Raw genomic sequence first — 26,466 nt, 5'->3', positions numbered from 1 at the left:
GACAGGCATTCGACAGGCATTCGATTGAATGTTAGAATGGGCGAAACATGTGACCTAAGTGATTTTGAGCATGGTATGATCGTCGACGCCAGGCACACCAGATCCAGTATCTCAGAAATGACTGCCCTCCTGGGGGTTTCACGCTCGACAGTGTAGTGTTTACTGAGAATGGTGAGACAAACAAAAATAACATCCAGTTAGCTGCAGTCCTGTGGATGAAACCAGCTTGTTGATGAGAGATCGAAGGAGAATGGCAAGAATCATGGAAGCTAACAGGCGGGCCACAAACAGAGAAATAATGGCGCAGTACAACAGTGGTGTGCAGAACGGCATCTCGGAACCCCCAACTCGTCGATCCTTATCACGGATGGGCTACTGCAGCAGACGACCACACCGGGTTCCACTCCTATCAGCTAAAAACAGGTAGAAGCGGCTCCAGTGGGCACACGATCACCAACACTGGACAATTGAGGAATAGAAGAACGTCGCCTGGAACATGACAGCGAGTTCAGTTTACTTGAGTGTCCTGGTCAGTCCCCAGACCTCAACCTAATAGAACATCTTTGGGGTGAGATGGAACGGCCTGTTCGCTACATGAATGTACCGCTGTCCAATGTGAAGCAACTGCCTGATGCCATCGCCTCAGCATGGACCAACAACCCTGTGGAAGTTTTCAGACACCTTGTAGAATGTCCCAATGAATTCATGCTGTTCTGGTGGCAAAGGGGAGTCTGACCCGGTACTAGATGGATGTACCTAATAAACTGGCATGTGAGTGTATGTTTCCACACTATGAGGTTGGAATAGTACTGTGAAATTGTGAAAATGATGACAATGCCCTTTTAGTGTAAGAGCTGTTTGAAAAGACCCCCTGAAATTTCTGCCTGTTTTGGTGGGATGGAGTTTTGAGCTGCTTGGTGACATCACCAGGTGGTAAATTAGTTAATAGACCAATTAGAAAGAGAGTTCTGAACCTCTCTGCCAATAACAGCTAGTTTTCAGTTTTCCCCTACCCACTCAGACCACTCCCAGACAGTCCTAGCTACATTCTGGCTTGAGAAATTGCTATTTGCTAAGAAGCTATCTTTGTGTCTTTTTGACCATTTTAATTGAAAACAATCACAATAAGGTGCTTCATTGTTACCGAGAACAAACGGCTGTATTTGACTGCTCTCCAGCGACAGAAAGAGCTGGATTGTGAGATTTAGGATGTGAACTTGAATGTCTGATGAACATGAATGCTAATGAGTGAGTTGCTGCTGTATACTTACCGTGCTGACACATTGGTTGTGAAGTTGGCACAGTCTTTGCTATATATGAGCTTGGTGGTGCCTGTGATGTCCTCCCACTGGGCTGGGGCTGTGCCACCTGGAGAGAAGGAAGAGACATCAGTTACACCAATATATAAGGATGAGGAGAAAAAGGTAGAGAATCAACAGTTACTGTTTATAGTCATGACATTGCATATTCCCTGGCTTGCAGACCTACATAAATCTGTATTTTCCCATCTCACAGCTGAGAGACTTTGAATCACTATGTTCAATGAATTTCCTTCTGTCTATGAGGTGACCATGCGGTCCAACTCATAGTTTACTCTAAATAGAGGGAAACTATTAAACTATTCCACTGTGCCATTAGTCCACTGTAAGGCCTCAGTCAGGTTTGCGTGTGAAAGTGTTGGCATACCGATGACACTGCAGAGCAGGCGCAGGCTGGTGGTGTCCCCCTCTCCAGAGTCCCGGGGGCTCTCTCTCCAGGAGGGGGGTAGGGGGATGCACAGGCCGATGGGCCGGTGGAACTTGCGTCGCCGTGGCTCCACAGTCACCACAGGGCTGAAGGTTGCCTGGTTACCCAGCAGCTTGGCAACCAGCTCGTCTGGGACTGGTTGGGCCTGAGGTTGGAGGGGAGAGGATGTGTGGAGGGAGAGACAACGATGTGGTGGAGGAGTGTGGAGAAGACAGAGAGGAAGGCACAGAGAGAAAGAGGGAGAGAAATTGACACAAAGTAGACAGACAGATAGCAATGTAGAGCGAAAGAGTAGGAGAAAAGAAGACAGTGAGAGATAATAGGATGTATGTGATGATGTAACAGATGACAATGTACAGGTAAATAAATCAAATGGAAGAAAGGAAGGATGAAGAGAAAGAGAGAGAAGTCTCTGGTCAACAAAATGCTATTTGAATCTACACCAAAACATGCAAACAATTTGAAAAGACACTGCGTTTATTTTTTGTTGTCAGTGTTTATTGTAAAAATGTGAAACAAATATTAACATTTAAAAATCTATATTCACAAAAAAATCATAAACCTTTAGACATTAATGCAAACAGATTTGAAAGAAAAAGACGTTGTTTAACCCAGTCAAAGTATAGAATACATCTCACAATTCAAGCATTCATGCACAGATTTCATCGTTCACTTGCTTCACGTGATGAATATTAAATGATATAGGAAATCAAATAAATGGTCTCCCTCGCTACACATTCAAGTTAACTGTCTCACTTTGTACAGCCTTTGAGAAGGTTAGCGTATCTGCTAGAGTAAAGCTATCTCCGGGTTATGAGGCTATAAGGTTCTACAGGCTGCAGGTAACATAGCGGAGGCACCAAAGCAGCAGGGGAGATGGAAGGTCCATGGATGGTGGAATCAAATCAAAACAAACTTGATTTGTCACTTGCGCCGAATACAACAAGTGTAGACCTTACCGTGAAATGCATCCTGTGCCATGTTTCTCTCTAAAAATGAGGCTATTTATGTAGGCCAATATGGAGGTTTATCCATGGCAAGGGCTAAAACCCCTCAACACACAGGTATGAAACCAAATCCAAACCACTCTCCACTCCGATCATAGCAGGCATGCTGCTAAAGAACACTCACTTTCAACAAAGTCCCTCTGCATTGTCTAACCATGACTATAGCTATAGAACGTCACCACAGTAGTGAATGATGCATTAAGCTTTAGGACACTGGCATGCTCATTTGCAAACATTGGTGACTCGAAGATGCACTTTCAAAACAGCCTCATATAAACTTGAAGGTTAAAATGCCCATAGTGAAGTGACTGTACTACGTGTATGTACATAGTACATCTCAGTGTTCGTGTGTAGCACACAGAAAAAAAGACACAAATATGCAAATGTTCAGCCTCTTGGCAAGGCAAAAATGATTTTAAAGGTGCTGATCAAATTCAAACCAAATCCACATAGCATGCATACAGCATTCTTGGTGATACAGGCAGGCACTAACGATACTGTCTTCCTCCTCCTTCTTCCTCCTCATCCTCCCATCTCACCTGCAGGCCCAGGCGGACTCGCTTGGTGACCGCTGTCTCAGGGAACGAAGCCTGGACCAACGGTACCAGTTTACTGGTCAGCTGACCCCCCTCTGGGCCAATCAGATCGCTCTCCTGCTGGACGCGCGACACCACAGCAAAGTAGAGGGGGAAGTCAGTGGAGATGATTCGTCGGATACGCTTCTTCCCAAGCTCCTCCTGGCTCTCCAGCTCTAAAGGAATAAACAAGCAGACCGTAGCGGTCAATGAGAGTGGGTATTACTCTTACAGTACTGATAAGAAAGCAATGATGAACACCAAACAGCCTGTTATCAGTGACCGTAATCAGGTCTGACTGAGTTAGTAGGACTTCTCATTTGACTACCTTCATCCATCCCATTGAGGATAGTCTCTAGCACATCGTCGCCATAGCGATTGCGGTGTTCCTTCCAGACAGAGCCGTTCTCACTCCTCAGCACCACCAGCTCCCGGTCCCCTCGACCCAGAGCAGCAAAGTGAGGGATCTCCACGATCACAGGCCTGAAAGACACACAAAGCCACAGAGACAATAAGCTCATCATGTAATTAGTGGATACCCTCACCGAATGGTGAACTCAGTTTTAGAATGAGATTTTTTTTCCTGATCTCAAAATGTCCTCCCTTCAATACTCTACAGTGTAGCTTTAGTCCTCACCCTAGGAACTGCATGCTGGCTGGGCCCAGTGATATGATACGGCTGGCTAAGCCCTCTCCCTCCACCAGGGGGGGAGGAGTGGTGAGTTTCTGGGGCTTGACCAGACGACAGGTGATCCGTGTGGGGGCGGCACAGGTCCGTGGAGGGATGATGACACGCAGGCCGTTATGTCTGCTGCCTCGCATCGAGCCGCCCCGAGCATCCACCATGAAACTCACCAGGAACCTGACAAGACAAGGGTCCACACATTATTAGACAGCTTACCAATGTTTCTATTTCCGCTCTTGGATAAGGTTGCAAAGGGAGGGTGTATTACTGTAAACATTCTACATTTACCAGTAAATTACCAGAATTTTGGTAGATTTCAAGGATTTTATGTAATCGATCATAAGACATCTAGTGGCCGTTTTGGGTACTTCATATTATCACAGGTGTCTGTAATTATCTCTGGTCCTCTGTGTGGCCTTATGTAAAATATATTAAATAATTAAACAAGATGATAAAAAATACACAGTAGCAGTCAAAAGTTTGGACACACCTACTCATTCAAGGGTTGTTCTTTATTTTTACTATGTTCTACAATGTAGAATAATAGAATAATAGTGAAGACGTAAACACTATTAAATAACACATAACACATATCATGTAGTAACCAAAAAAGGGTTAAACAAATCTAAATATAGTTTAGATCTTAGATTCTTTAAAGTAGCCACCCTTTGCCTTGATGACTGTTTTGCACACTCTTGACATTCTCTCAGCCAGCTTCAATGATTTTCCAACAGTCTTGAAGGAGTTCCCACACATGCTGAGCACTTGTTGGCTGCTTTTTCTTCACTCTACGGTCCGACTCATCCCAAACCATCTCAATTGGGTTGAGGTCGGGTGATTGTGGAGGCCAGGTCATCTGATGCAGCACTCCATCACTCTCCTTCTTGGTCAAATAGCTCTTACACAGCCTGGAGGTGCGTTGGGTCATTGTCCAGTTGACAAATAAATGGTTTTGTTGGAACCAAAAATCTAAATTTTGGACTCATCAGACCAAAGGACAGATTTCCACTGGTATAATGTTCATTGCTCGTGTTTCTTGGCCAAAGCAAGTCTCTTCTTCTTATTGGCTTCCTTTTAGTAGTGGTTTCTTTGCAGCAATTCGACCATAAAGGCCTGTTTCATGCAGTCTCCTCTGAACAGTTGATGTTGAGATGTGTCTGTTACTTGAACTCTGTGAAGCATTTATTTGTGCTGCAATTTCTGAGGTTGGTAACTCTAATGAACTTATCCTCTGCAGCAGAGGTAACTCTGAGTCTTCCTTTCCTGTGGCGGTCCTCATGAGAGCCAGTTTCATCATAGCGCTTGATGGTTTTTGTGACTGCACTTGAAGGAACTTTCAAAGTTCTTGACATTTTCCGGATTGATTGACCTTCATGTCTTAAAGTAATGATGGACTGTCGTTTCTCTTTACTAATTTGAGCTGTTCTTGCCATAATATGGACTTGGTATTTTACCAAATAGGGCTATATTCTGTATACCACCCCTACCTTGTCACAACACGACTGATTGGCTCAAACGCATTAAGACGGTAAGAAATTCCACAAATTAACTTTTAACAAGACACACCTGTTAATTTAATCGCATTCCAGGTGACTACCTCATGAAGCTGGTTGAGAAAATGCCAAGAGTGTGCAAAGCTGTCATCTAGGCAAAGGGTGGCTACTTTGAAGAATCTCAAATATAAACTATATTTTGATAGGCTTAACATTTTTTGGGTTATTTCATGATTCCATATGGGTGATTTCATAGTTTTGATGTCTTCACTATTATTCTACAATGTAGAAAATAGTCCAAATAAAGAAAAACACTTGAATGAGTAGGTGTGTCCAAACTTGACTTGTATTGTGTATACTATTTATACAATGACAAACCTGTAAAACATTATCCTAAATATATACCAACAACTTAGTGAACCCCAATGTTTAATATGGGGGTTAAAGTATGAAATATGGATTTCTATATATTTTTTACCTTTTATTTCTTTTACTATGTCAATATGTATTTTTTGCATTGTTTTGGCGTCAAACTGGTGGCAGTTGTGAAAAAAGTCAATAGCTGAATGAGTTGCAGAGGTTATAGAAAACAATTCCAGTGTTGATTAGATACAATATATATATATATATTTTTGTTGTATTTTATCTCCCCAAATTCGTGATATCCAATTGCAATCCAATTTTGATCTTGTCCCAATGGGCTTGGGAGAGGTGAAGGTCGAGTCATGTGTCCTACGAAACATGACCCGCTAAACCGCTCTTCTTAACACCCGCCTGCTTAACCCGGAACCCAGCTGCACCATTGTGCTGGAGCAAACACCATTCAACTGACGACCGAAGTCTAGACCACAATGAGACAAGTAAAGCCCCACCGGCCAAACCCTCCCCTAACCCCGACGACGTTGGGCCAATTGTGCGCCGCACAATGAGACTCCCAGTCACGGCGGGTCGTGACAGCCTGGGATCGGATCCGGATGTGTAGTGACGCCTCAAGCACTGTGATGCAACTCGGGAGGCCTGATTAGATACTTTTATAATTAAATAGGCTATTTCCTCTTGAACCATTTGGTCTATCTACCAGAAAATCAGGGACAATATGGACACCGATATAAAAAATGAAGATCAAACTATGCCCTGTAGATGGTCATACTAGCAACACGCTATCTGTTCTTAAGCAATTTCTTGCTAAGGTTATTGTTAGGGTTAAGTTTGGAGTAAGGGTCAGGGTAAGAGCAAAGGTCAGGGTAGGGTAAGGGTTAAGTTTAGGGATAGGTTTAGGGATAGGGTTAGTTGAAATTGCTAATAGTCTGTAGAGCATCTACAGATGGACAATCCAAATGAAGTGTTACCAAAGGTAAGTTATTCAAGTACACAAAAGTATGTGGACACCCCTTCAAATGAGTAGATTTGGATATTTAAGCCACACCAATTCCTGACAGGTGTATGAAATCGAGCACAAAGTCATGCAATCTCCATAGACAAACATTGACAATACAATGGCCTTACTGAAGAGCTCAGTGACTTTCAACGTGGCACTGTCATAGAATGCCACCTTTCCCACAACTCAGTTCTTCAAATGTCTGCCCTGCTAAAACTGCCCCGGGCAACTGTAAGTGCTGTTGTTGTGAAGTGGAAACGTCTAGGAGCAACAACGGCTCAGCCGCAAAGTGGTAGGCCACACAAACTCACAGAAATGGACCGCCAAGTGCATAGCGTGAAAAAATTGTCTGTCCTCGGTTGCAACACTTACTACCAAGTTCCAATCTTAATGCTATAGCATACAATGAAATTCTAGATGATTCTGTGCTTTCAACTTTGTGGCAACAGTTTGGGGAAGGCCCTTTCCTGTTTCAGCATGACAATGCCCCTGTGCCTAAAGTGAGGTCCATACAGAAATGGTTTGTCGAGATCGGTGTGGTAGAATTTGGTTGGCCTGCACAGAGCTCTGACCTCAACCCCTTTGAACACCTTTGGGATGAATTGGAAAGTCGACTGCGAGCCAGGCCTAATCGCCCAACATCACTGCCCACAGCAATGTTCCAAAATCTTGTGTCAAGCCTTCCCAGAAGACTGGAGGCTATTATAGCTATTATAGTCCACGTAGCTTTGGTCATGTAGTGTATAATGTAGTGTATAAATTCCCAAAGTTACGATAGTTTGCCATAGATTTTCTGTTAATTACCAAAATTAACTCTTGGATATTGTTTATGGACAACATAAGGCATTTGTCAGTGTAGGGCTACAGGCAGGGGAGGACGGACACACACATTGCTGTGTGTACTGACCCTGTGTGTATGGGGCTGGCCACAGGACTGACGTTGTCAGAGGTCTCTGTAGCTGGACTGCTGGGGATCAGGGAGTCATCATCATAATCTTTTTGTAATGGCATTGGAGTGTGTACCTAAAAGACAGGAGAATGGCTCATTGTAACATTTTAAATTTTTACTTTTCTACTCACTCTCCACAGGTTGAGATACACACGTTCGGTAATGATATAGCAACTATAATGACACCTGCTCGTTAGGACAGAACATAACCCGTCTGTTGTGTACCTGCTCCATGTCATGCTCCTTCAGGATGACCGTCTCTGGGGATACACAAGGGATCCTGGGAATGGCAGGCGAGTAGTTACTATTGGAGAGAAGAGCAGAACACAGTCAATAAAGGGAATATTCTTATTCCACTCCACACATCCCAATACTGCTCTAATCCAACCATTCCCTGTTCTTAACCATTGCACCCCCCCCCCCCCCCATCAGCCCCCTCTAACCCCCTCCATCTACCCCAACCCCTACCCCAGCCAACCCTACACAGTGACCAGCCCTCTCTCGTACTCCATAGATTTCTTGGGTGACAGGAAATCGTCATCATGGTCCTTTAAGTCATCCATCTTCATGTACCTGGCTCCTTCCGTCCCCAAAAGCTCTTCCCCTTCAGACAACAACAGCAGGGCCAGAGAGAGAGAGAACAGACCGTGGTCAGAGGAGGGACAGAGAGAGAGAGAGGGAGAGAGAGAGAGAGAGAGAGAGAGAGAGAGAGAGAGAGAGAGAGAGAGAGAGAACAGACCGTGGTCAGAGGAGTGACAGAGAGAGAGAGAGAGAGGGAGAGAGAGAGAGAAAACAGACCGTGGTCAGAGGAGTGACAGAGAGAGAGAGAGAGGGAGAGAGAGAGAGAGAACAGACCGTGGTCAGAGGAGTGACAGAGAGAGAGAGAGGGAGAGAGAGAGAGAGAACAGACCGTGGTCAGAGGAGTGACAGAGAGAGAGGGAGAGAGAGAGAGAGAGAGAGAGAGAGAGAGAGAGAGAGAGAGAGAGAGAGAGAGAGAGAGAGAGAGAGAGAGAGGGAGAGAGAGAGAGAGAGAGAGAGAACAGACCGTGGTCAGAGGAGTGACAGAGAGAGAGAGAGGGAGAGAGAGAGAGAGAGAGAGAGAGAGAGAGAGAGAGAGAGAACAGACCATGGTCAGAGGAGGGACAGAGAGAGAGAGAGGGAGAGAGAGAGAGAGAGAGAGAGAGAGAGAGAGAGAGAGAGAGAGAGAGAGAGAGAGAGAGAGAGAACAGACCGTGGTCAGAGGAGGGACAGAGAGAGAGAGGGAGAGAGAGAGAGAGAGAGAGAGAACAGACCGTGGTCAGAGGAGGGACAGAGAGAGAGAGAGAGAGAGAGAGAGAGAGAGAGAGAGAGAGAGAGAGAGAGAGAGAGAGAGAGAACAGTGTTCAGAGGAGTGAGAGAGAGAGAGAGAGAGAGAGAGAGAGAGAGAGAGAGAGAGAGAGAGAGAGAGAGAGAGAGAGAGAGAGAACAGACCGTGGTCAGAGGAGGGACAGAGAGAGAGAGAGGGAGAGAGAGAGAGAGAGAGAGAGAGAGAGAGAGAGAGAGAGAGAGAGAACAGACCGTGGTCAGAAGAGGGACAGAGAGAGGGAGAGGGAGAGAGAGAGAGAGAGAGAGAGAGAGAGAGAGAACAGTGTTCAGAGGAGTGAGAGAGAGAGAGAGAGAGAGAGAGGGAGAGAGAGAGAGAGAGAGAGAGAGAGAGAGAGAGAGAGAGAGAGAGAGAGAGAGAGAGAGAGAGAGAGAGAGAGAGAGAGAGAGAGAGAGAGAGAGAGAGAGAGAGAGAGAGAGAACAGACAGTGGTCAGAGGAGTGACAGAGAGATCAAAAAGAAATCTGCAGCATGTGAGTCAGAGTCAGAAAGCATAGAATGAATGAGTATAGTAAATATAACCTAGGATTTATATCAGGGATGGGCAACTGGTGTCCCGCGGCCGGGGCCCGGGCCCCCCCCCCCCTTTTGTAGGCCTGTAGATCAATTTTCAAAAATGAAAAGAAAAAAAACTTACCGTTGAGAGTTAGGATTGTGGAATACACAAGGTGCAATTTTGAAATGTGGTTGTGCATCAGCAGTCACTTACAGTCACTCAATCAGCCCGTATCAAATATTTTTTTTAGATTGGTAAATTAGTCTTGCCAGCTATCTCAACTTGTAGTAATCATGGTCGAATTACCGACTGGGGGGGCCCCATTGATTTTGTTAGTCACTCTCACTCAGATCATATTAAAAACTTCAAACATTTCTCTCCACCCTATAGAAAATGTGTAGAATTGCATGTAATTTGTAGTAAAATTGCTAAATATTCTCTCCGCCCCATGGTAAAATGTGTAAAATTGCAGCAAACTTGCTTTAAAACTACAACAAAAGGCTATGACTGCCCCTCATGATGTTTTGTGGCCCCCACCCCGATCAAAGTTGCCCATCCCTGGTTTATATAGTAGTTAGGTTGGTGAGTTGAAGGGTTAACGACTACACTCCACACACTGTGCACGTGTTAATACTTGTCAATGGGAAGAGATTTAGTGAAGCCACGATCACAGAGACCCAAAGGCAGATGGAGCAAAAGGACATGGAGAAAGATAGAAAACAGATGGGGGTTCTTGCACTATGTTCAATATTCATCTCAAATGTGATCTGTTGAAATACTCTTCATCCATGGGGCGGCAGGGTAGTGGTTAGAGCATTGGACTAGTAACCGAAAGGTTGCAAGTTCAAATCCCCGAGCTGACAAGGTACAAAATCTGTCGTTCTGCCCTTGAACAGGCAGTTAACCCACTGTTCCTAGGCCGTCATTGTAAATAAGAATTTGTTCTTAACTGACTTGCCTGGTTAAATAAAGGTTAAAAAAATAAAAATAAAAAATAAAAATCCATAAACTATTCCCGGTAGTTGAATATTTGGAGCACAGCATACAGTATTGGGTATTTACAGTAAAATATCCCAGCCTTTCCTAACATCTGGACAGTTCCAATGGCCCAACACAAACTGAGTCTAAAACAGGACAATGTCACAACAGCCATGTCCATTGGGACAGCCATGTCCACATCAACATAGACCCAATCTGGCTGGATTAAATTGATTTAAACAGGGTTGAGAGGTTTATTTCCTCTCCCTCTGGGAGTGCTCTCTGAGGGACTTTCTTGTATAAACAAAACCCACAGAGTACATAAAAATACATATACTATGCACAGTATGTACTTCACCACACACAATAGACTGGCATGGCGGACACACAAAAGCACTCATCACTCAAAACCATCTATTTTCACTTTATTATGTTCTCTCATCTGTGTCTCTCTACCCATCTAAGTTTCTTCCAGGAAGTGGCAGGTTATAGTTACTTACCCCCTCAAATCCTGAGCTAACTGGAGAGAAGTCACCCGCGCCAAACACAATTGTTCCATTAATGCATGTGCTTGTGTCTGTATCAGCACGAGAGGTGTTAGGGTTGTTTTCAGTGAGTGTTTGAGTGGGTGCCTGGATGTGGTCCAGAGCCAAATCAATGGTGAGGTCGAAATAACCAGTGAGTCTATATGTTTCCACAGGTTTAAAATGAGTCAACTCACCTGCACTCCTGTGTTGCCACAGAGTGGGTATGTGTCAGATGTTGTGAACATCGGAAGTGTAAAGTATGTGTATGTGTGTGTGAGAGGAACATGCCTTTATGTTCCATAATTTGAGTAAGTGATCTGTGTCTTTAAGACAGCAAATAAGCTACATTCTAATTTTAGACCAACGGTGACAATCTTTCAGTTAAATTATGAGGGAGCTAAAAATATAAGGGTGTGACTTCCTCTGACATCATAGTCAAGGTGTTGTAACAGTTACACTTTGACCTTTACTGGTTGACAAAACAACCGTGGGGCTTTGAAGACTTTTGTGCAAAACTTGTTCTCATAGCCTCACACTATATGGACACCACTGCAAACACACGTCTTTAAACACTACAGAAACAGACTATACAAATGACAGCGGATGTAGTGGGTCACAATGGAGGAACATTGATAAACACATCACAACAACAAGACAGCAACAGCCAGATAACACCATCAACATATTGGAATGTTGATACAGTACAGTAACATCTTGGAATGTTGAAACAGTACCATCTTGGATGTTAATACAGTAACATCTTGGGATGTTGATACAGTAACATCTTGGGATGTTGATACAGTACAGTAACATCTTGCAGTGTTGATACAGTAACATATTGGGATGTTGATACTGTAACATCTTGGATGTTGAAACAGTACCATCTTGGAATGTTGATACAGTACAGTACCATCTTGGATGTTGATACAGTAACATCTTGGATGTTAATACAGTAACATATTGGGATGTTGATACAGTAACATATTGGGATGTTGATACAGTACCATCTTGGATGTTGATACAGTAACATATTGGATGTTGAGACAGTAACATATTGGGATGTTGATACTGTAACATCTTGGATGTTGATACAGTACCATCTTGGAATGTTGCTACAGTAAAATCTTGGATGTTAATACAGTACAGTAACATCTTGCAGTGTTGATACAGTAACATCTTGGAATGTTGATACAGTACCATTGTGGAATGTTGATACAGTACAGTAACATCTTGGAATGTTGATACAGTAACATCATGGAATGTTGATACAGTAACATCTTGGGATGTTGATACAGTAAAATATTGGGATGTTGATACAGTACCATATTGGACGTTGATACAGTACCATCTTGGAATGTTGATACAGTAATGTAACATCTTGGAATGTTGATACAGTAACATATTGGAATGCTGATACAGTACTGTAACATCTTGGAATGTTGATACAGTACCATCTTGGAATGTTAATACAGTAACATCTTGGGATGTTGATACAGTACAGTAACATCTTGGAATGTTGATACAATACAGTAACATCTTGGATGTTGATACAGTACAGTAACATCTTGGAATGTTGATACAGTAACATCTTGGAATGTTGATACAGTAACCTCTTGGATGTTGATACAGTACCATCTTGGAATGTTGATACAGTACGGTAACATCTTGGAATGTTGATACAGTACAGTAACATCTTGAATGTTGTTTCAGTAACATCTTGGATGTTGATACAGTAACATCTTGGGATGTTGATACAGTACCATCTTGGAATGTTGATACAGTAACATATTGTCATATGATTGAGTGTAGTCTGGCCCAGGAGTGGGAAGGTGAACGGAAAGGCTCTGGAGCAACGAACCGCCCTTGCTGTCTCTGCCTGGCCGGTTCCCCTCTTTCCACTGGGATTCTCTGCCTCTAACCCTATTACAGGGGCTGAGTCACTGGCTTGCTGGGGCTCTCTCATGCCGTCCCTGGAGGGGGTGCGTCACCTGAGTGGGTTGATTCACTGTTGTGGTCATCCTGTCTGGGTTGGCGCCCCTCCCTTGGGTTGTGCCGTGGCGGAGATCTTTGTGGGCTATACTCAGCCTTGTCTCAGGATGGTAAGTTGGTGGTTGAAGATATCCCTCTAGTGGTGTGGGGGCTGTGCTTTGGCAAAGTGGGTGGGGTTATATCCTTCCTGTTTGGCCCTGTCCGGGGGTGTCCTCGGATGGGGCCACAGTGTCTCCTGACCCCTCCTGTCTCAGCCTCCAGTATTTATGCTGCAGTAGTTTATGTGTCGGGGGGCTGGGGTCAGTTTGTTATATCTGGAGTACTTCTCCTGTCCTATTCGGTGTCCTGTGTGAATCTAAGTGTGCGTTCTCTAATTCTCTCCTTCTCTCTTTCTTTCTCTCTCTCGGAGGACCTGAGCCCTAGGACCATGCCCCAGGACTACCTGACATGATGACTCCTTGCTGTCCCCAGTCCACCTGGCCATGCTGCTGCTCCAGTTTCAACTTCCACCTGACTGTGCTGCTGCTCCAGTTTCAACTGTTCTGCCTTATTATTATTTGACCATGCTGGTCATTTATGAACATTTGAACATCTTGGCCATGTTCTGTTATAATCTCCACCCGGCACAGCCAGAAGAGGACTGGCCACCCCACATAGCCTGGTTCCTCTCTAGGTTTCTTCCTAGGTATTGGCCTTTCTAGGGAGTTTTTCCTAGCCACCGTGCTTCTACACCTGCATTGCTTGCTGTTTGGGGTTTTAGGCTGGGTTTCTGTACAGCACTTTGAGATATCAGCTGATGTACGAAGGGCTATATAAATACATTTGATTTGATTTGATTTGATATTGTATTGGATGTTGATACAGTACAGTAACATCTTGGAATGTTGATACATTACCATCTTGGAATGTTGATACAGTAACATCTTGGATGTTGATACAGTACCATCTTGGAATGTTGATACAGTACTGTAACATCTTGGAATGTTGATACAGTACCATCTTGGAATGTTAATACAGTAACATCTTGGAATGTTGATACAGTAACGTCTTGGATGTTGATATAGTACCATCTTGGAATGTTGATACAGTAACATCTTGGAATGTTGATACAGTAACATCTTGGATGTTGATACAGTAACATATTGGGATGTTGATACAGTAACATCTTGGATGTTGCTACAGTAACATCTTGGATATTGAATCAGTAACATCTTGGGATGTTGATACAGTACAATATTGGGATGTTGATACAGTACCATATTGGATGTTGATACAGTACCATCTTGGAATGTTGATACAGTACAGTAACATCTTGGAATGTTGATACAGTAACATATTGGAATGTTGATACAGTACTGTAACATCTTGGAATGTTGATACAGTACCATATTGGGATGTTGATACAGTACAGTAACATCTTAGAATGTTGATACAGTACAGTAACATCTTGGAATGTTGATACATTACCATCTTGGAATGTTGATACAGTAACATCTTGGATGTTGATACAGTACAGTAACCTCTTGGATGGTGATACAGTACCATCTTGGAATGTTGATACAGTAACCTCTTGGATGTTGATACAGTACCATCTTGGAATGTTGATACAGTACAGTAACATCTTGGAATGTTGATACAGTACAGTAACATCTTGGATGTTGTTTCAGTAACATCTTGGATGTTGATACAGTAACATCTTGGGATGTTGATACAGTACCATCTTGGAATGTTGATACAGTAACATATTGTATTGGATGTTGATACAGTACAGTAACATCTTGGAATGTTGATACATTACCATCTTGGAATGTTGATACAGTAACATCTTGGATGTTGATACAGTACGGTAACCTCTTGGAATGTTGATACAGTAACATATTGGATGTTGATACAGTAACATCTTGGGATGTTGATACAGTAACATATTGGATGTTGATACAGTACCATCTTGGAATGTTGATACAGTACAGTAACATCTTGGATGTTGTTTCAGTAACATCTTGGATGTTGATACAGTAACATCTTGGGATGTTGATACAGTACCATCTTGGAATGTTGATACAGTAACATATTGTATTGAATGTTGATACAGTACTGTAACATCTTGGAATGTTGATACAGTACCATCTTGGAATGTTAATACAGTTAAATCTTGGAATGTTGATACAGTAACATATTGGATGTTGATACAGTAACATCTTGGGATGTTGATACATTACCATCTTGGAATGTTGATACAGTACTGTAACATCTTGGAATGTTGATACAGTACCATCTTGGAATGTTAATACAGTTAAATCTTGGAATGTTGATACAGTACAGTAACATCTTGGAATGTTGATACAGTACAGTAACATCTTGGATGTTGTTACAGTACAGTAACAACTTGGAATGTTGATACAGTAACATCTTGGAATGCTGATACAGTAACATCTTGGATGTTGATACAGTAACATATTGGGATGTTGATACAGTAACATCTTGGATGTTGCTACAGTAACATCTTCGGTATTGAATCAGTAACATCTTGGGATGTTGATACAGTACCATATTGGATGTTGATACAGTACCATCTTGGAATGTTGATACAGTACAGTAACATCTTGGATGTTGATACAGTACCATCATGGAATGTTGATACTGTACTGTAACATCTTGGAATGTTGATACAGTAACATATTGGATGTTGATACAGTAACATATTGGATGTTGATACAGTAACATCTTGGGATGTTGATACAGTAACATATTGGATGTTGATACAGTACCATCTTGGAATGTTGATACAGTACAGTAACATCTTGGAATGTTGATACAGTACAGTAGCATCTTGGATGTTGTTTCAGTAACATCTTGGATGTTGATACAGTAACATCTTGGATGTTGATACAGTACAGTAACATCTTGGAATGTTGATACAGTAACATCTTGGAATGTTGATACAGTACAGTAACATCTAGGATGTTGTTTCAGTAACATCTTGGATGTTGATACAGTAACATCTTGGAATGTTGATACAGTAACCTCTTGGATGTTGATACAGTACCATCTTGGAATGTTGATACAGTAACCTCTTGGATGTTGATACAGTACCATCTTGGAATGTTGATACAGTACAGTAACATCTTGGATGTTGTTTCAGTAACATCTTGGATGTTGATACAGTAACGTATTGTATTGGATGTTGATACAGTTCAGTAACATCTTGGAATGTTGATACATTACCATCTTGGAATGTTGATACAGTAACATCTTGGATGTTGATACAGTACCATCTTGGAATGTTGATACAGTACTGTAACATATTGGAATGTTGATACAGTACCATCTTGGAATGTTAATACAGTGACATCTTGGGATGTTGATACAGTACAGTAACATCTTGGAATGTTGATACAGTACAGCACCATCTTGGAATGTTGATACAGTACAGTAACATCTTGGATGTTGATACAGTAACATCTTGGAATGTTGATACAGTAAACTCTTGGATGTTGATACAGTACCATCTTGGAATGTTGATACAGTAACATCTTGGAATGTTGATACAGTACAGTAACATCGTGGAATGTTGATACAGTACAGTAACATCTTGGATGTTGTTTCAGTAACATCTTGGATGTTGATACAGTAACATCTTGGGATGTTGATACAGTACTGTAACATCTTGGAATGTTGATACAGTACCATCTTGGAATGTTAATACAGTAACATCTTGGGATGTTGATACAGTACAGTAACATCTTGGAATGTTGATACAGTACAGTACCATCTTGGAATGTTAATACAGTAACATCTTGGGATGTTGATACAGTACAGTAACATCTTGGATGTTTATACAGTAACATATTGGATGTTGATACAGTAACATATTGGATGTTGATACAGTAACATCTTGGGATGTTGATACAGTAACATATTGGATGTTGATACAGTAACATCTTGGGATGTTGATACAGTAACATCTTGGATGTTGATACAGTAACATCTTGGGATGTTGATACAGTAACATATTGGATGTTGATACAGTACCATCTTGGAATGTTGATACAGTACAGTGACATCTTGGAATGTTGATACAGTAACATCTTGGAATGTTGATACAGTACTGTAACATCTTGGAATGTTGATACAGTACCATATTGGGATGTTGATACAGTACAGTAACATCTTAGAATGTTGATACAGTACAGTAACATCTTGGAATGTTGATACAGTACAGTAACATCTTGGAATGTTGATACAGTAACATCTTGGATGTTGATACAGTACAGTAACCTCTTGGATGGTGATACAGTACCATCTTGGAATGTTGATACAGTAACCTCTTGGATGTTGATACAGTACCATCTTGGAATGTTGATACAGTACAGTAACATCTTGGAATGTTGATACAGTACAGTAACATCTTGGATGTTGTTTCAGTAACATCTTGGATGTTGATACAGTAACATCTTGGGATGTTGATACAGTACCATCTTGGAATGTTGATAAAGTAACATATTGTATTGGATGTTGATACAGTACAGTAACATCTTGGAATGTTGATACATTACCATCTTGGAATGTTGATACAATAACATCTTGGATGTTGATACAGTACCATCTTGGAATGTTGATACAGTACTGTAACATCTTGTAATGTTGATACAGTAACATATTGGATGTTGATACAGTAACATCTTGGGATGTTGATACAGTAACATATTGGATGTTGATACAGTACCATCTTGGAATGTTGATACAGTACAGTAACATCTTGGATGTTGTTTCAGTAACATCTTGGATGTTGATACAGTAACATCTTGGGATGTTGATACAGTACCATCTTGGAATGTTGATACAGTAACATATTGTATTGAATGTTGATACAGTACAGTAACATCTTGGAATGTTGATACATTACCATCTTGGAATGTTGATACAGTAAACTCTTGGATGTTGATACAGTACCATCTTGGAATGTTGATACAGTAACATCTTGGAATGTTGATACAGTACAGTAACATCTTGGAATGTTGATACAGTACAGTAACATCTTGGATGTTGTTTCAGTAACATCTTGGATGTTGATACAGTAACATCTTGGGATGTTGATACAGTACTGTAACATCTTGGAATGTTGATACAGTACCATCTTGGAATGTTAATACAGTGGGATGTTGATACAGTACAGTAACATCTTGGAATGTTGATACAGTACAGTACCATCTTGGAATGTTAATACAGTAACATCTTGGGATGTTGATACAGTACAGTAACATCTTGGATGTTTATACAGTAACATATTGGATGTTGATACAGTAACATATTGGATGTTGATACAGTAACATCTTGGGATGTTGATACAGTAACATATTGGATGTTGATACAGTAACATCTTGGGATGTTGATACAGTAACATCTTGGATGTTGATACAGTAACATCTTGGGATGTTGATACAGTAACATATTGGATGTTGATACAGTACCATCTTGGAATGTTGATACAGTACAGTAACATCTTGGAATGTTGATACAGTAACATCTTGGAATGTTGATACAGTACTGTAACATCTTGGAATGTTGATACAGTACCATATTGGGATGTTGATACAGTACAGTAACATCTTAGAATGTTGATACAGTACAGTAACATCTTGGAATGTTGATACAGTACAGTAACATCTTGGAATGTTGATACAGTAACATCTTGGATGTTGATACAGTACAGTAACCTCTTGGATGGTGATACAGTACCATCTTGGAATGTTGATACAGTAACCTCTTGGATGTTGATACAGTACCATCTTGGAATGTTGATACAGTACAGTAACATCTTGGAATGTTGATACAGTACAGTAACATCTTGGATGTTGTTTCAGTAACATCTTGGATGTTGATACAGTAACATCTTGGGATGTTGATACAGTACCATCTTGGAATGTTGATAAAGTAACATATTGTATTGGATGTTGATACAGTACAGTAACATCTTGGAATGTTGATACATTACCATCTTGGAATGTTGATACAGTAACATCTTGGATGTTGATACAGTACCATCTTGGAATGTTGATACAGTACTGTAACATCTTGGAATGTTGATACAGTAACATATTGGATGTTGATACAGTAACATCTTGGGATGTTGATACAGTAACATATTGGATGTTGATACAGTACCATCTTGGAATGTTGATACAGTACAGTAACATCTTGGATGTTGTTTCAGTAACATCTTGGATGTTGATACAGTAACATCTTGGGATGTTGATACAGTACCATCTTGGAATGTTGATACAGTAACATATTGTATTGAATGTTGATACAGTACAGTAACATCTTGGAATGTTGATACATTACCATCTTGGAATGTTGATACAGTAACATATTGGATGTTGATACAGTAACATATTGGATGTTGATACAGTAACATATTGGATGTTGATACAGTAACATCTTGGGATGTTGATACAGTAACATATTGGATGTTGATACAGTACCATCTTGGAATGTTGATACAGTACAGTAACATCTTGGAATGTTGATACAGTACAGTAGCATCTTGGATGTTGTTTCAGTAACATCTTGGATGTTGATACAGTAACATCTTGGATGTTGATACAGTACAGTAACATCTTGGAATGTTGTTACAGTAACATCTTGGAATGTTGATACAGTACAGTAACATCTTGGATGTTGTTTCAGTAACATCTTGGAATGTTGATACAGTAACCTCTTGGATGTTGATACAGTACCATCTTGGAATGTTGATACAGTAACCTCTTGGATGTTGATACAGTACCATCTTGGAATGTTGATACAGTACAGTAACATCTTGGATGTTGTTTCAGTAACATCTTGGATGTTGATACAGTAACGTATTGTATTGGATGTTGATACAGTTCAGTAACATCTTGGAATGTTGATACAGTAACATCTTGGGATGTTGATACAGTACAGTAACATCTTGGAATGTTGATACAGTACAGTACCATCTTGGAATGTTAATACAGTAACATCTTGGGATGTTGATACAGTACAGTAACATCTTGGATGTTGATACAGTAACATATTGGATGTTGATACAGTAACATATTGGATGTTGATACAGTAACATATTGTATTGGATGTTGATACAGTACAGTAACATCTTGGAATGTTGATACATTACCATCTTGGAATGTTGATACAGTAACATCTTGGATGTTGATACAGTACCATCTTGGAATGTTGATACAGTACTGTAACATCTTGGAATGTTGATACAGTAACATATTGGATGTTGATACAGTAACATCTTGGGATGTTGATACAGTAACATATTGGATGTTGATACAGTACCATCTTGGAATGTTGATACAGTACAGTAACATCTTGGATGTTGTTTCAGTAACATCTTGGATGTTGATACAGTAACATCTTGGGATGTTGATACAGTACCATCTTGGAATGTTGATACAGTAACATATTGTATTGAATGTTGATACAGTACAGTAACATCTTGGAATGTTGATACATTACCATCTTGGAATGTTGATACAGTAACATATTGGATGTTGATACAGTAACATATTGGATGTTGATACAGTAACATATTGGATGTTGATACAGTAACATCTTGGGATGTTGATACAGTAACATATTGGATGTTGATACAGTACCATCTTGGAATGTTGATACAGTACAGTAACATCTTGGAATGTTGATACAGTACAGTAGCATCTTGGATGTTGTTTCAGTAACATCTTGGATGTTGATACAGTAACATCTTGGATGTTGATACAGTACAGTAACATCTTGGAATGTTGATACAGTAACATCTTGGAATGTTGATACAGTACAGTAACATCTTGGATGTTGTTTCAGTAACATCTTGGATGTTGATACAGTAACATCTTGGAATGTTGATACAGTAACCTCTTGGATGTTGATACAGTACCATCTTGGAATGTTGATACAGTAACCTCTTGGATGTTGATACAGTACCATCTTGGAATGTTGATACAGTACAGTAACATCTTGGATGTTGTTTCAGTAACATCTTGGATGTTGATACAGTAACGTATTGTATTGGATGTTGATACAGTTCAGTAACATCTTGGAATGTTGATACAGTAACATCTTGGGATGTTGATACAGTACAGTAACATCTTGGAATGTTGATACAGTACAGTACCATCTTGGAATGTTAATACAGTAACATCTTGGGATGTTGATACAGTACAGTAACATCTTGGATGTTGATACAGTAACATATTGGATGTTGATACAGTAACATATTGGATGTTGATACAGTAACATATTGGATGTTGATACAGTAACATCTTGGGATGTTGATACAGTAACATATTGGATGTTGATACAGTAACATCTTGGGATGTTGATACAGTAACATCTTGGATGTTGATACAGTAACATCTTGGGATGTTGATACAGTAACATATTGGATGTTGATACAGTACAGCAGCTGTCGCACATTTTTTTAACCAGATAATTCAATTTTCACCTTGATAAAAAAACCGCAGTTAATGGTTTGATACACTTAATGGGTTAGTGGACAACCTCCACTACAGGGCTTTTCTCTTACTGTACAGTAGGCTGTGCTGTTTCACCCAGTAGGCTGGTGAGGACAGCCACCCCCAGCCTCCAGCCCCCAGCCCCCAGCCCCCAGCCCCAGTGACATGGAGAGAGATAGAATACATCTGATCTTGGGTTAGTGACTGAGAGTCAGGTCTATGTTACTGGAGGGATAAAGAAAGGTTACAGACATGGAGCCATAAAATGGATGCACCACAGTGAGCATCAGGAGAGAGAGAAAGTCGCAAAAGGACCAGGTAGAGAAGAAGAGAGGCGGAACGAAAGAGAGGTGGAGAGAAAGACATCACAAGCTTGAAATGGAGCCACACACTCTAAGATGACCTATGAGCACGGCACAGAGAAGAGAGAAGGAGACAGTCATACCTATGGTTAGCTGTGCAATTCCTAAAAAACAATCAAAAGAGGCATATTTTAGGAGGCTGTGCACAGTTACAAATCATTTATAATAAGTCTATTCAAAGTGTAGAGATGGTTTTTTATAGAATGGACTGGCAACTAATTTAGCCATAAAATGTAACGAGGTATTTGTATAGCTATAATCTCACTATTAATAAGAAATCTGGCCAAAAGGAGGAGAAAGTGTGTTCAGGACTGAATCTGTCTTCTTGTGTTCTGTCTGTAACGTATTGTAAGTGCTGTGTACCTTCATCCTCTGATACGTCCAATATCTCATCCACTGTTTCTGGGAAACTCATACGATGTTTCTCTGTGGTGGTCTGAGGGAGAGAATGGGAGAAGAGAGAGAAGAGAGACAGGTTCAAGACTGAATAAAGTGCAGCATAGAAGGAGTACAAACTCCTCAAAATGTATATAATGTCTGCATCAAGAGAGACATAAAAAGCTTTAGTGGAAGATATTTGACAACACCAAAAAGTACTTCTAAACAGACTAAGAGGATCAACAGTGGTACTTATTTACTTCTCACCATGGAAACCGTCTCCTCAGTAACCAGTTTGAGAACGTCGATTACAGAGATGTACCCCAACCGCTTGGCGATGGACAGGGCTGACGTACCGTTCTAACAGAGAGAGAGAGAGGAGATAGACTGAAAGAGTCGTTGAATGGATGATGGAGTGTTGGAGGAGGATGACGGATGAGGTGGAGGACTGAAAGGGGGGGAAAGGCAGTGGTGCGTACAGTAGCGACCTCGTTCGGCTGGGCTCCATGTTTGAGCAGTAAGGTAACGATGTCTGTGTGGCCCTGTTGGGCTGCCTGGTGCAGGGCAGTGTAACCAACCTGAGGGACAGAGACACAATCATTAACATACTGACCAGACACAGTGAAAATAATCACATCACATAGCCAGTTCACACTACTGCGCTTTACGGTCAACAATGCATTTGGGGAGAGTGTTCCATTGGCGTCCAGAGGGAGGTGCTCACCTTAGTCTTGCTGTTGACATTGGCCTGCTGCTGCAGGAGGAACTTCACCATCTTTACATTGCCATAGTGACAGGCAACATGGAGAGGGGTGTATCCCATCTGAAACAGAGACATGACGTGGGACAGAAACACAGAGTAGGACCCCATCAGTATCAAATACAACCAGCACACACTAACAACTGGATAGCTATCTAAAGGAGGTCACATGATTACAAATTCAACACATACACACTACACAATATCTATAGCGTGTGTCCCCTTTACCCTACAAGCTCTGCGGTTGATACACCGAGTTTTCGGGTGATGTTGTCTAGTGAACCATGGAGGCTCCTGCTCTGAGGGTAGTTGGGTGTTGTTTAATATTATTATTGATGTTGGTATCGTAACCCTGAGCCAGGAGAAGCAGTCAGTGGCTATTTATACCAAGGAGAGGAAAGGTCACGTCTCAGACACTCTATCTGCCACGGAGCCCCCATCGTTCATCATGTAGCACTGTTACTGTTACCATAGTGACCTTGCATTAACATTCCCTGAATTCAAGATCAGCCTCAGATAACAAACTGTAACAGTGTGCATGTCGTGATGAGGTAGGAGTGTGTACTTTATACCAACTCTCTACAACCTGGCACAAAGGAGGAGATTTCATGTATGATAGAATGCAATTATCTACTGCAATAGCCAATCATCTACTGAGATGCTCTAACAATTAAAAGTGTTAACAGAGTCCTGATGTACAGTATATGTCGCTGGGAGCTATTGATCAATGATACTGTTGTGTCCCTTGCCTTGTCCCAGAGGTCAACAGGAGTGTGGTCTTACCCGTGTGGCAGCATACACTGATGCCCCCTGCTTAGCCAGGATATCAGCGATGCCCACGTGGCCTTCCTGTGCCACTAGGTGGAGAGGAGTCAGTCCACTCTGAGGGGAGAGGAGCCAGGGGCAAAGATAAGGCATCTTGTTATAGCAGAACTAACAGCGCTCACCCAAATAGTCCTAACTCCTTCCATGTATCAGTCCCTCACTCCTCACCTTGTTTCCCAGGTTGACGTTGGCCTGTTTGGAGATGAGCAGGGCGACCATGTCAGGCCGGCCCTCCTGAGCAGCCAGGTGGAGGGGCGTGACCCCCTGAAGGGACTCGGCGTTGGCTGAGGCACCGTACTGCAGCAGGCTGCTAGCAACCTCCACCTGGTTCTGCTTCGATGCTATGTGGAGAGGGGTGTAGCCATTCTAAAACAGAGAACCAAAGGGGTATTAGTGTATAGTACAATTATATTTGTGTGTGTGTGTGTGTGTGTGTTTGCCTGGTCTCTCACCCTAGCTGCGCTGTGTGGGGAGCCTCCCTTGCTGACCAGCAGGTTAACCACGTCCAGATTGTCATGATGGACAGCCACATGGAGAGAAGTCAGACCATTCTGAAGGTAAAGGAGACACACACATATAATAGCATCCTTCAATCTCAAAATACCTTTTGGCCATTCCCTCCACACACCCCTGTTCTTCCCTCCTCCCTGTGTTCTACAACCCTTACCTTGCCAGCAGCGTTAGGGTTGCCCCCTCTTTCCAGCAGCAGCTCTGCCACGTCCACTTTGCCATATTTTGAAGCCACATGGAGAGGAGTGAAGCCTTTCTGCAGAGACATCCCAGATAGAGATAGAGAGATATTGGGGAGAGCACACAGGCCCACATAGAGAAAGATCCAGAGAGAATAGAGTGTGTGGGCATTGGACAAAATACTGTACCTTGGTCATCTTGGTATGCTGGGCTTCCATGTCCAGTAAGATGCGTGTGGTCTGAGCGTGTCCCTCACGGGCAGCGATGTGGAGGGGTGTGTGTCCGGATGTGGTGGTGGAGTTGGGGTTGGCCTTGTGCTCCAGCAGCAGCTTAACCAGCTCCTTGTGGCCCATCCGACATGCACAGTGGAGCGGTGTCTGGTCGTCCTGGACAGGGTGGGGCGGAGGACAGGAGAGAGGGAGGAGATGTACAGACATTTGGTGTTGGGAGTCATGTGGGGAACTAGCAAGCAAATGTAATGTTTTTCTGATTGTGTTTGTGTGTGTGTGTGCGTGTGTGTCTGCGCATGTGTGTGCGTGTGTGTGCGTGCCTGTGCGTGTGTGTGTGTGTGTGTGTGTAGTCATTACCTTGGCCTTGGCGTCTACCGGCGCTGCATTGGTCAGTAAGAACTCGGCCACCTCATAGTGTCCAGCTCTACATGCCATGTGGAGAGGAGTCTCCACTTTCTGCTCACACACAATCAGACAAACACAAATGTGTAAATAGTGTAAGTCCATAACACAAAATCATTGTGAAAAGGGACCAGGGGAGCTGGTGCAGTAAATGATGAGGTGGATGGATGGGGAGGGGACTCACCACATTGGAAGCGCTGGGAGAAGCTCCCTTCTGTACCAGGATGGTGACTATTTTGCGGTGGCCCATGAACGAGGCTACATGTAAAGGGGTCAGGCCAGACTGGAGAGAGAAAAAACAGAAAATTAAACAATCATCCCTCTCTCCTTGGCAGAATCCCTCTCTTATCTTTCCCTGGCATACATTCCATCTCTTTCTCTCGCCCCAATCCCTCTCACCTCCGTCACAGCCTCTAGGGAAGCAGAGTGTTTCAGCAAGAGGTCCATCACACGCATGTGGTTCTTCTTACAGGCGATGTGAAGTGGAGTGAAACCATTCTGAGGACACAACAGCAGGGTCACTAAGGCACACCACCTCAACATAGCTGCACACTGAGGTGTGTGTGTGTGTATGTGTGTGTATGCGTGTATGTGTGTGTGTGGAATGAAAACATAGTACTGGATATACAGTTGAAGTCAGAAGTTTACTTACACTTAGGTTGGAGTCATTAAAACTCATTTTTTAACCACTCCACAAATTTCCTGTTAATAAACTATAGTTTTGGCAAGTCGGTTAGGACATCTACTTTGTGCATGACACAAGTAACTCTTCCAACAATTGTTTACAGACAGATTATTTCACTTATAATTGCCTGTATCACAATACTAGTGGGTCAGAAGTTTTATGTAAACTTCCAACTTCAACTGTGAAGTTGAAAGTTTACATACACCTTAGCCAAATACATTTAAACTCTGTTTTTCACAATTGATGACATTTAATCCTGGTAAACATTCCCTATCTTAGGTCAGTTAAGATCACCACTTTATTTTAAGAATGTGAAATGTCAGATTAATAGTAGAGAGAATGATTTACTTCAGCTTTTATTTCTATCATCACATTCCCAGTGGGTCAAAAGTTTACATATACTCAAATAGTATTTGGTAGCATTGTCTTTAAATTGTTTAACTTGGGT

General features: G+C 41.9%; 1 protein-coding gene across 13 annotated transcripts in view; it reads right to left on the bottom strand.

Moving 5' to 3' along the window:
- The window catches only part of LOC109880218 (ankyrin-1), a 197,068-nt gene that overhangs the window by 28,450 nt on the left and 142,152 nt on the right, over positions 1-26,466 (bottom strand). For all 13 annotated transcript variants that reach the window (XM_031803974.1, XM_031803981.1, XM_031804015.1 and 10 more), the window contains exons 11-31: positions 25,733-25,831; positions 25,518-25,616; positions 25,289-25,387; positions 24,890-25,087; positions 24,679-24,777; positions 24,464-24,562; positions 24,180-24,377; positions 23,970-24,068; positions 23,151-23,249; positions 22,906-23,004; positions 22,694-22,786; positions 22,412-22,484; positions 22,132-22,152; positions 8,341-8,437; positions 8,059-8,137; positions 7,792-7,907; positions 3,966-4,190; positions 3,657-3,811; positions 3,293-3,504; positions 1,687-1,891; positions 1,272-1,368 (exon numbers count right to left, since the gene is read on the bottom strand). In XM_031803974.1, the coding sequence (XP_031659834.1) occupies positions 1,272-1,368; positions 1,687-1,891; positions 3,293-3,504; positions 3,657-3,811; positions 3,966-4,190; positions 7,792-7,907; positions 8,059-8,137; positions 8,341-8,437; positions 22,132-22,152; positions 22,412-22,484; positions 22,694-22,786; positions 22,906-23,004; positions 23,151-23,249; positions 23,970-24,068; positions 24,180-24,377; positions 24,464-24,562; positions 24,679-24,777; positions 24,890-25,087; positions 25,289-25,387; positions 25,518-25,616; positions 25,733-25,831 (2,561 nt within the window). The remainder of the gene's footprint in view (positions 1-1,271; positions 1,369-1,686; positions 1,892-3,292; positions 3,505-3,656; positions 3,812-3,965; positions 4,191-7,791; positions 7,908-8,058; positions 8,138-8,340; positions 8,438-22,131; positions 22,153-22,411; positions 22,485-22,693; positions 22,787-22,905; positions 23,005-23,150; positions 23,250-23,969; positions 24,069-24,179; positions 24,378-24,463; positions 24,563-24,678; positions 24,778-24,889; positions 25,088-25,288; positions 25,388-25,517; positions 25,617-25,732; positions 25,832-26,466) is intronic.

Source organism: Oncorhynchus kisutch, linkage group LG3 (genome assembly GCF_002021735.2).
Source record: "Oncorhynchus kisutch isolate 150728-3 linkage group LG3, Okis_V2, whole genome shotgun sequence".
Classification (NCBI taxonomy): Eukaryota; Metazoa; Chordata; class Actinopteri; order Salmoniformes; family Salmonidae; genus Oncorhynchus; species Oncorhynchus kisutch.
This window is presented reverse-complemented; position numbering and strand designations above follow the sequence as displayed.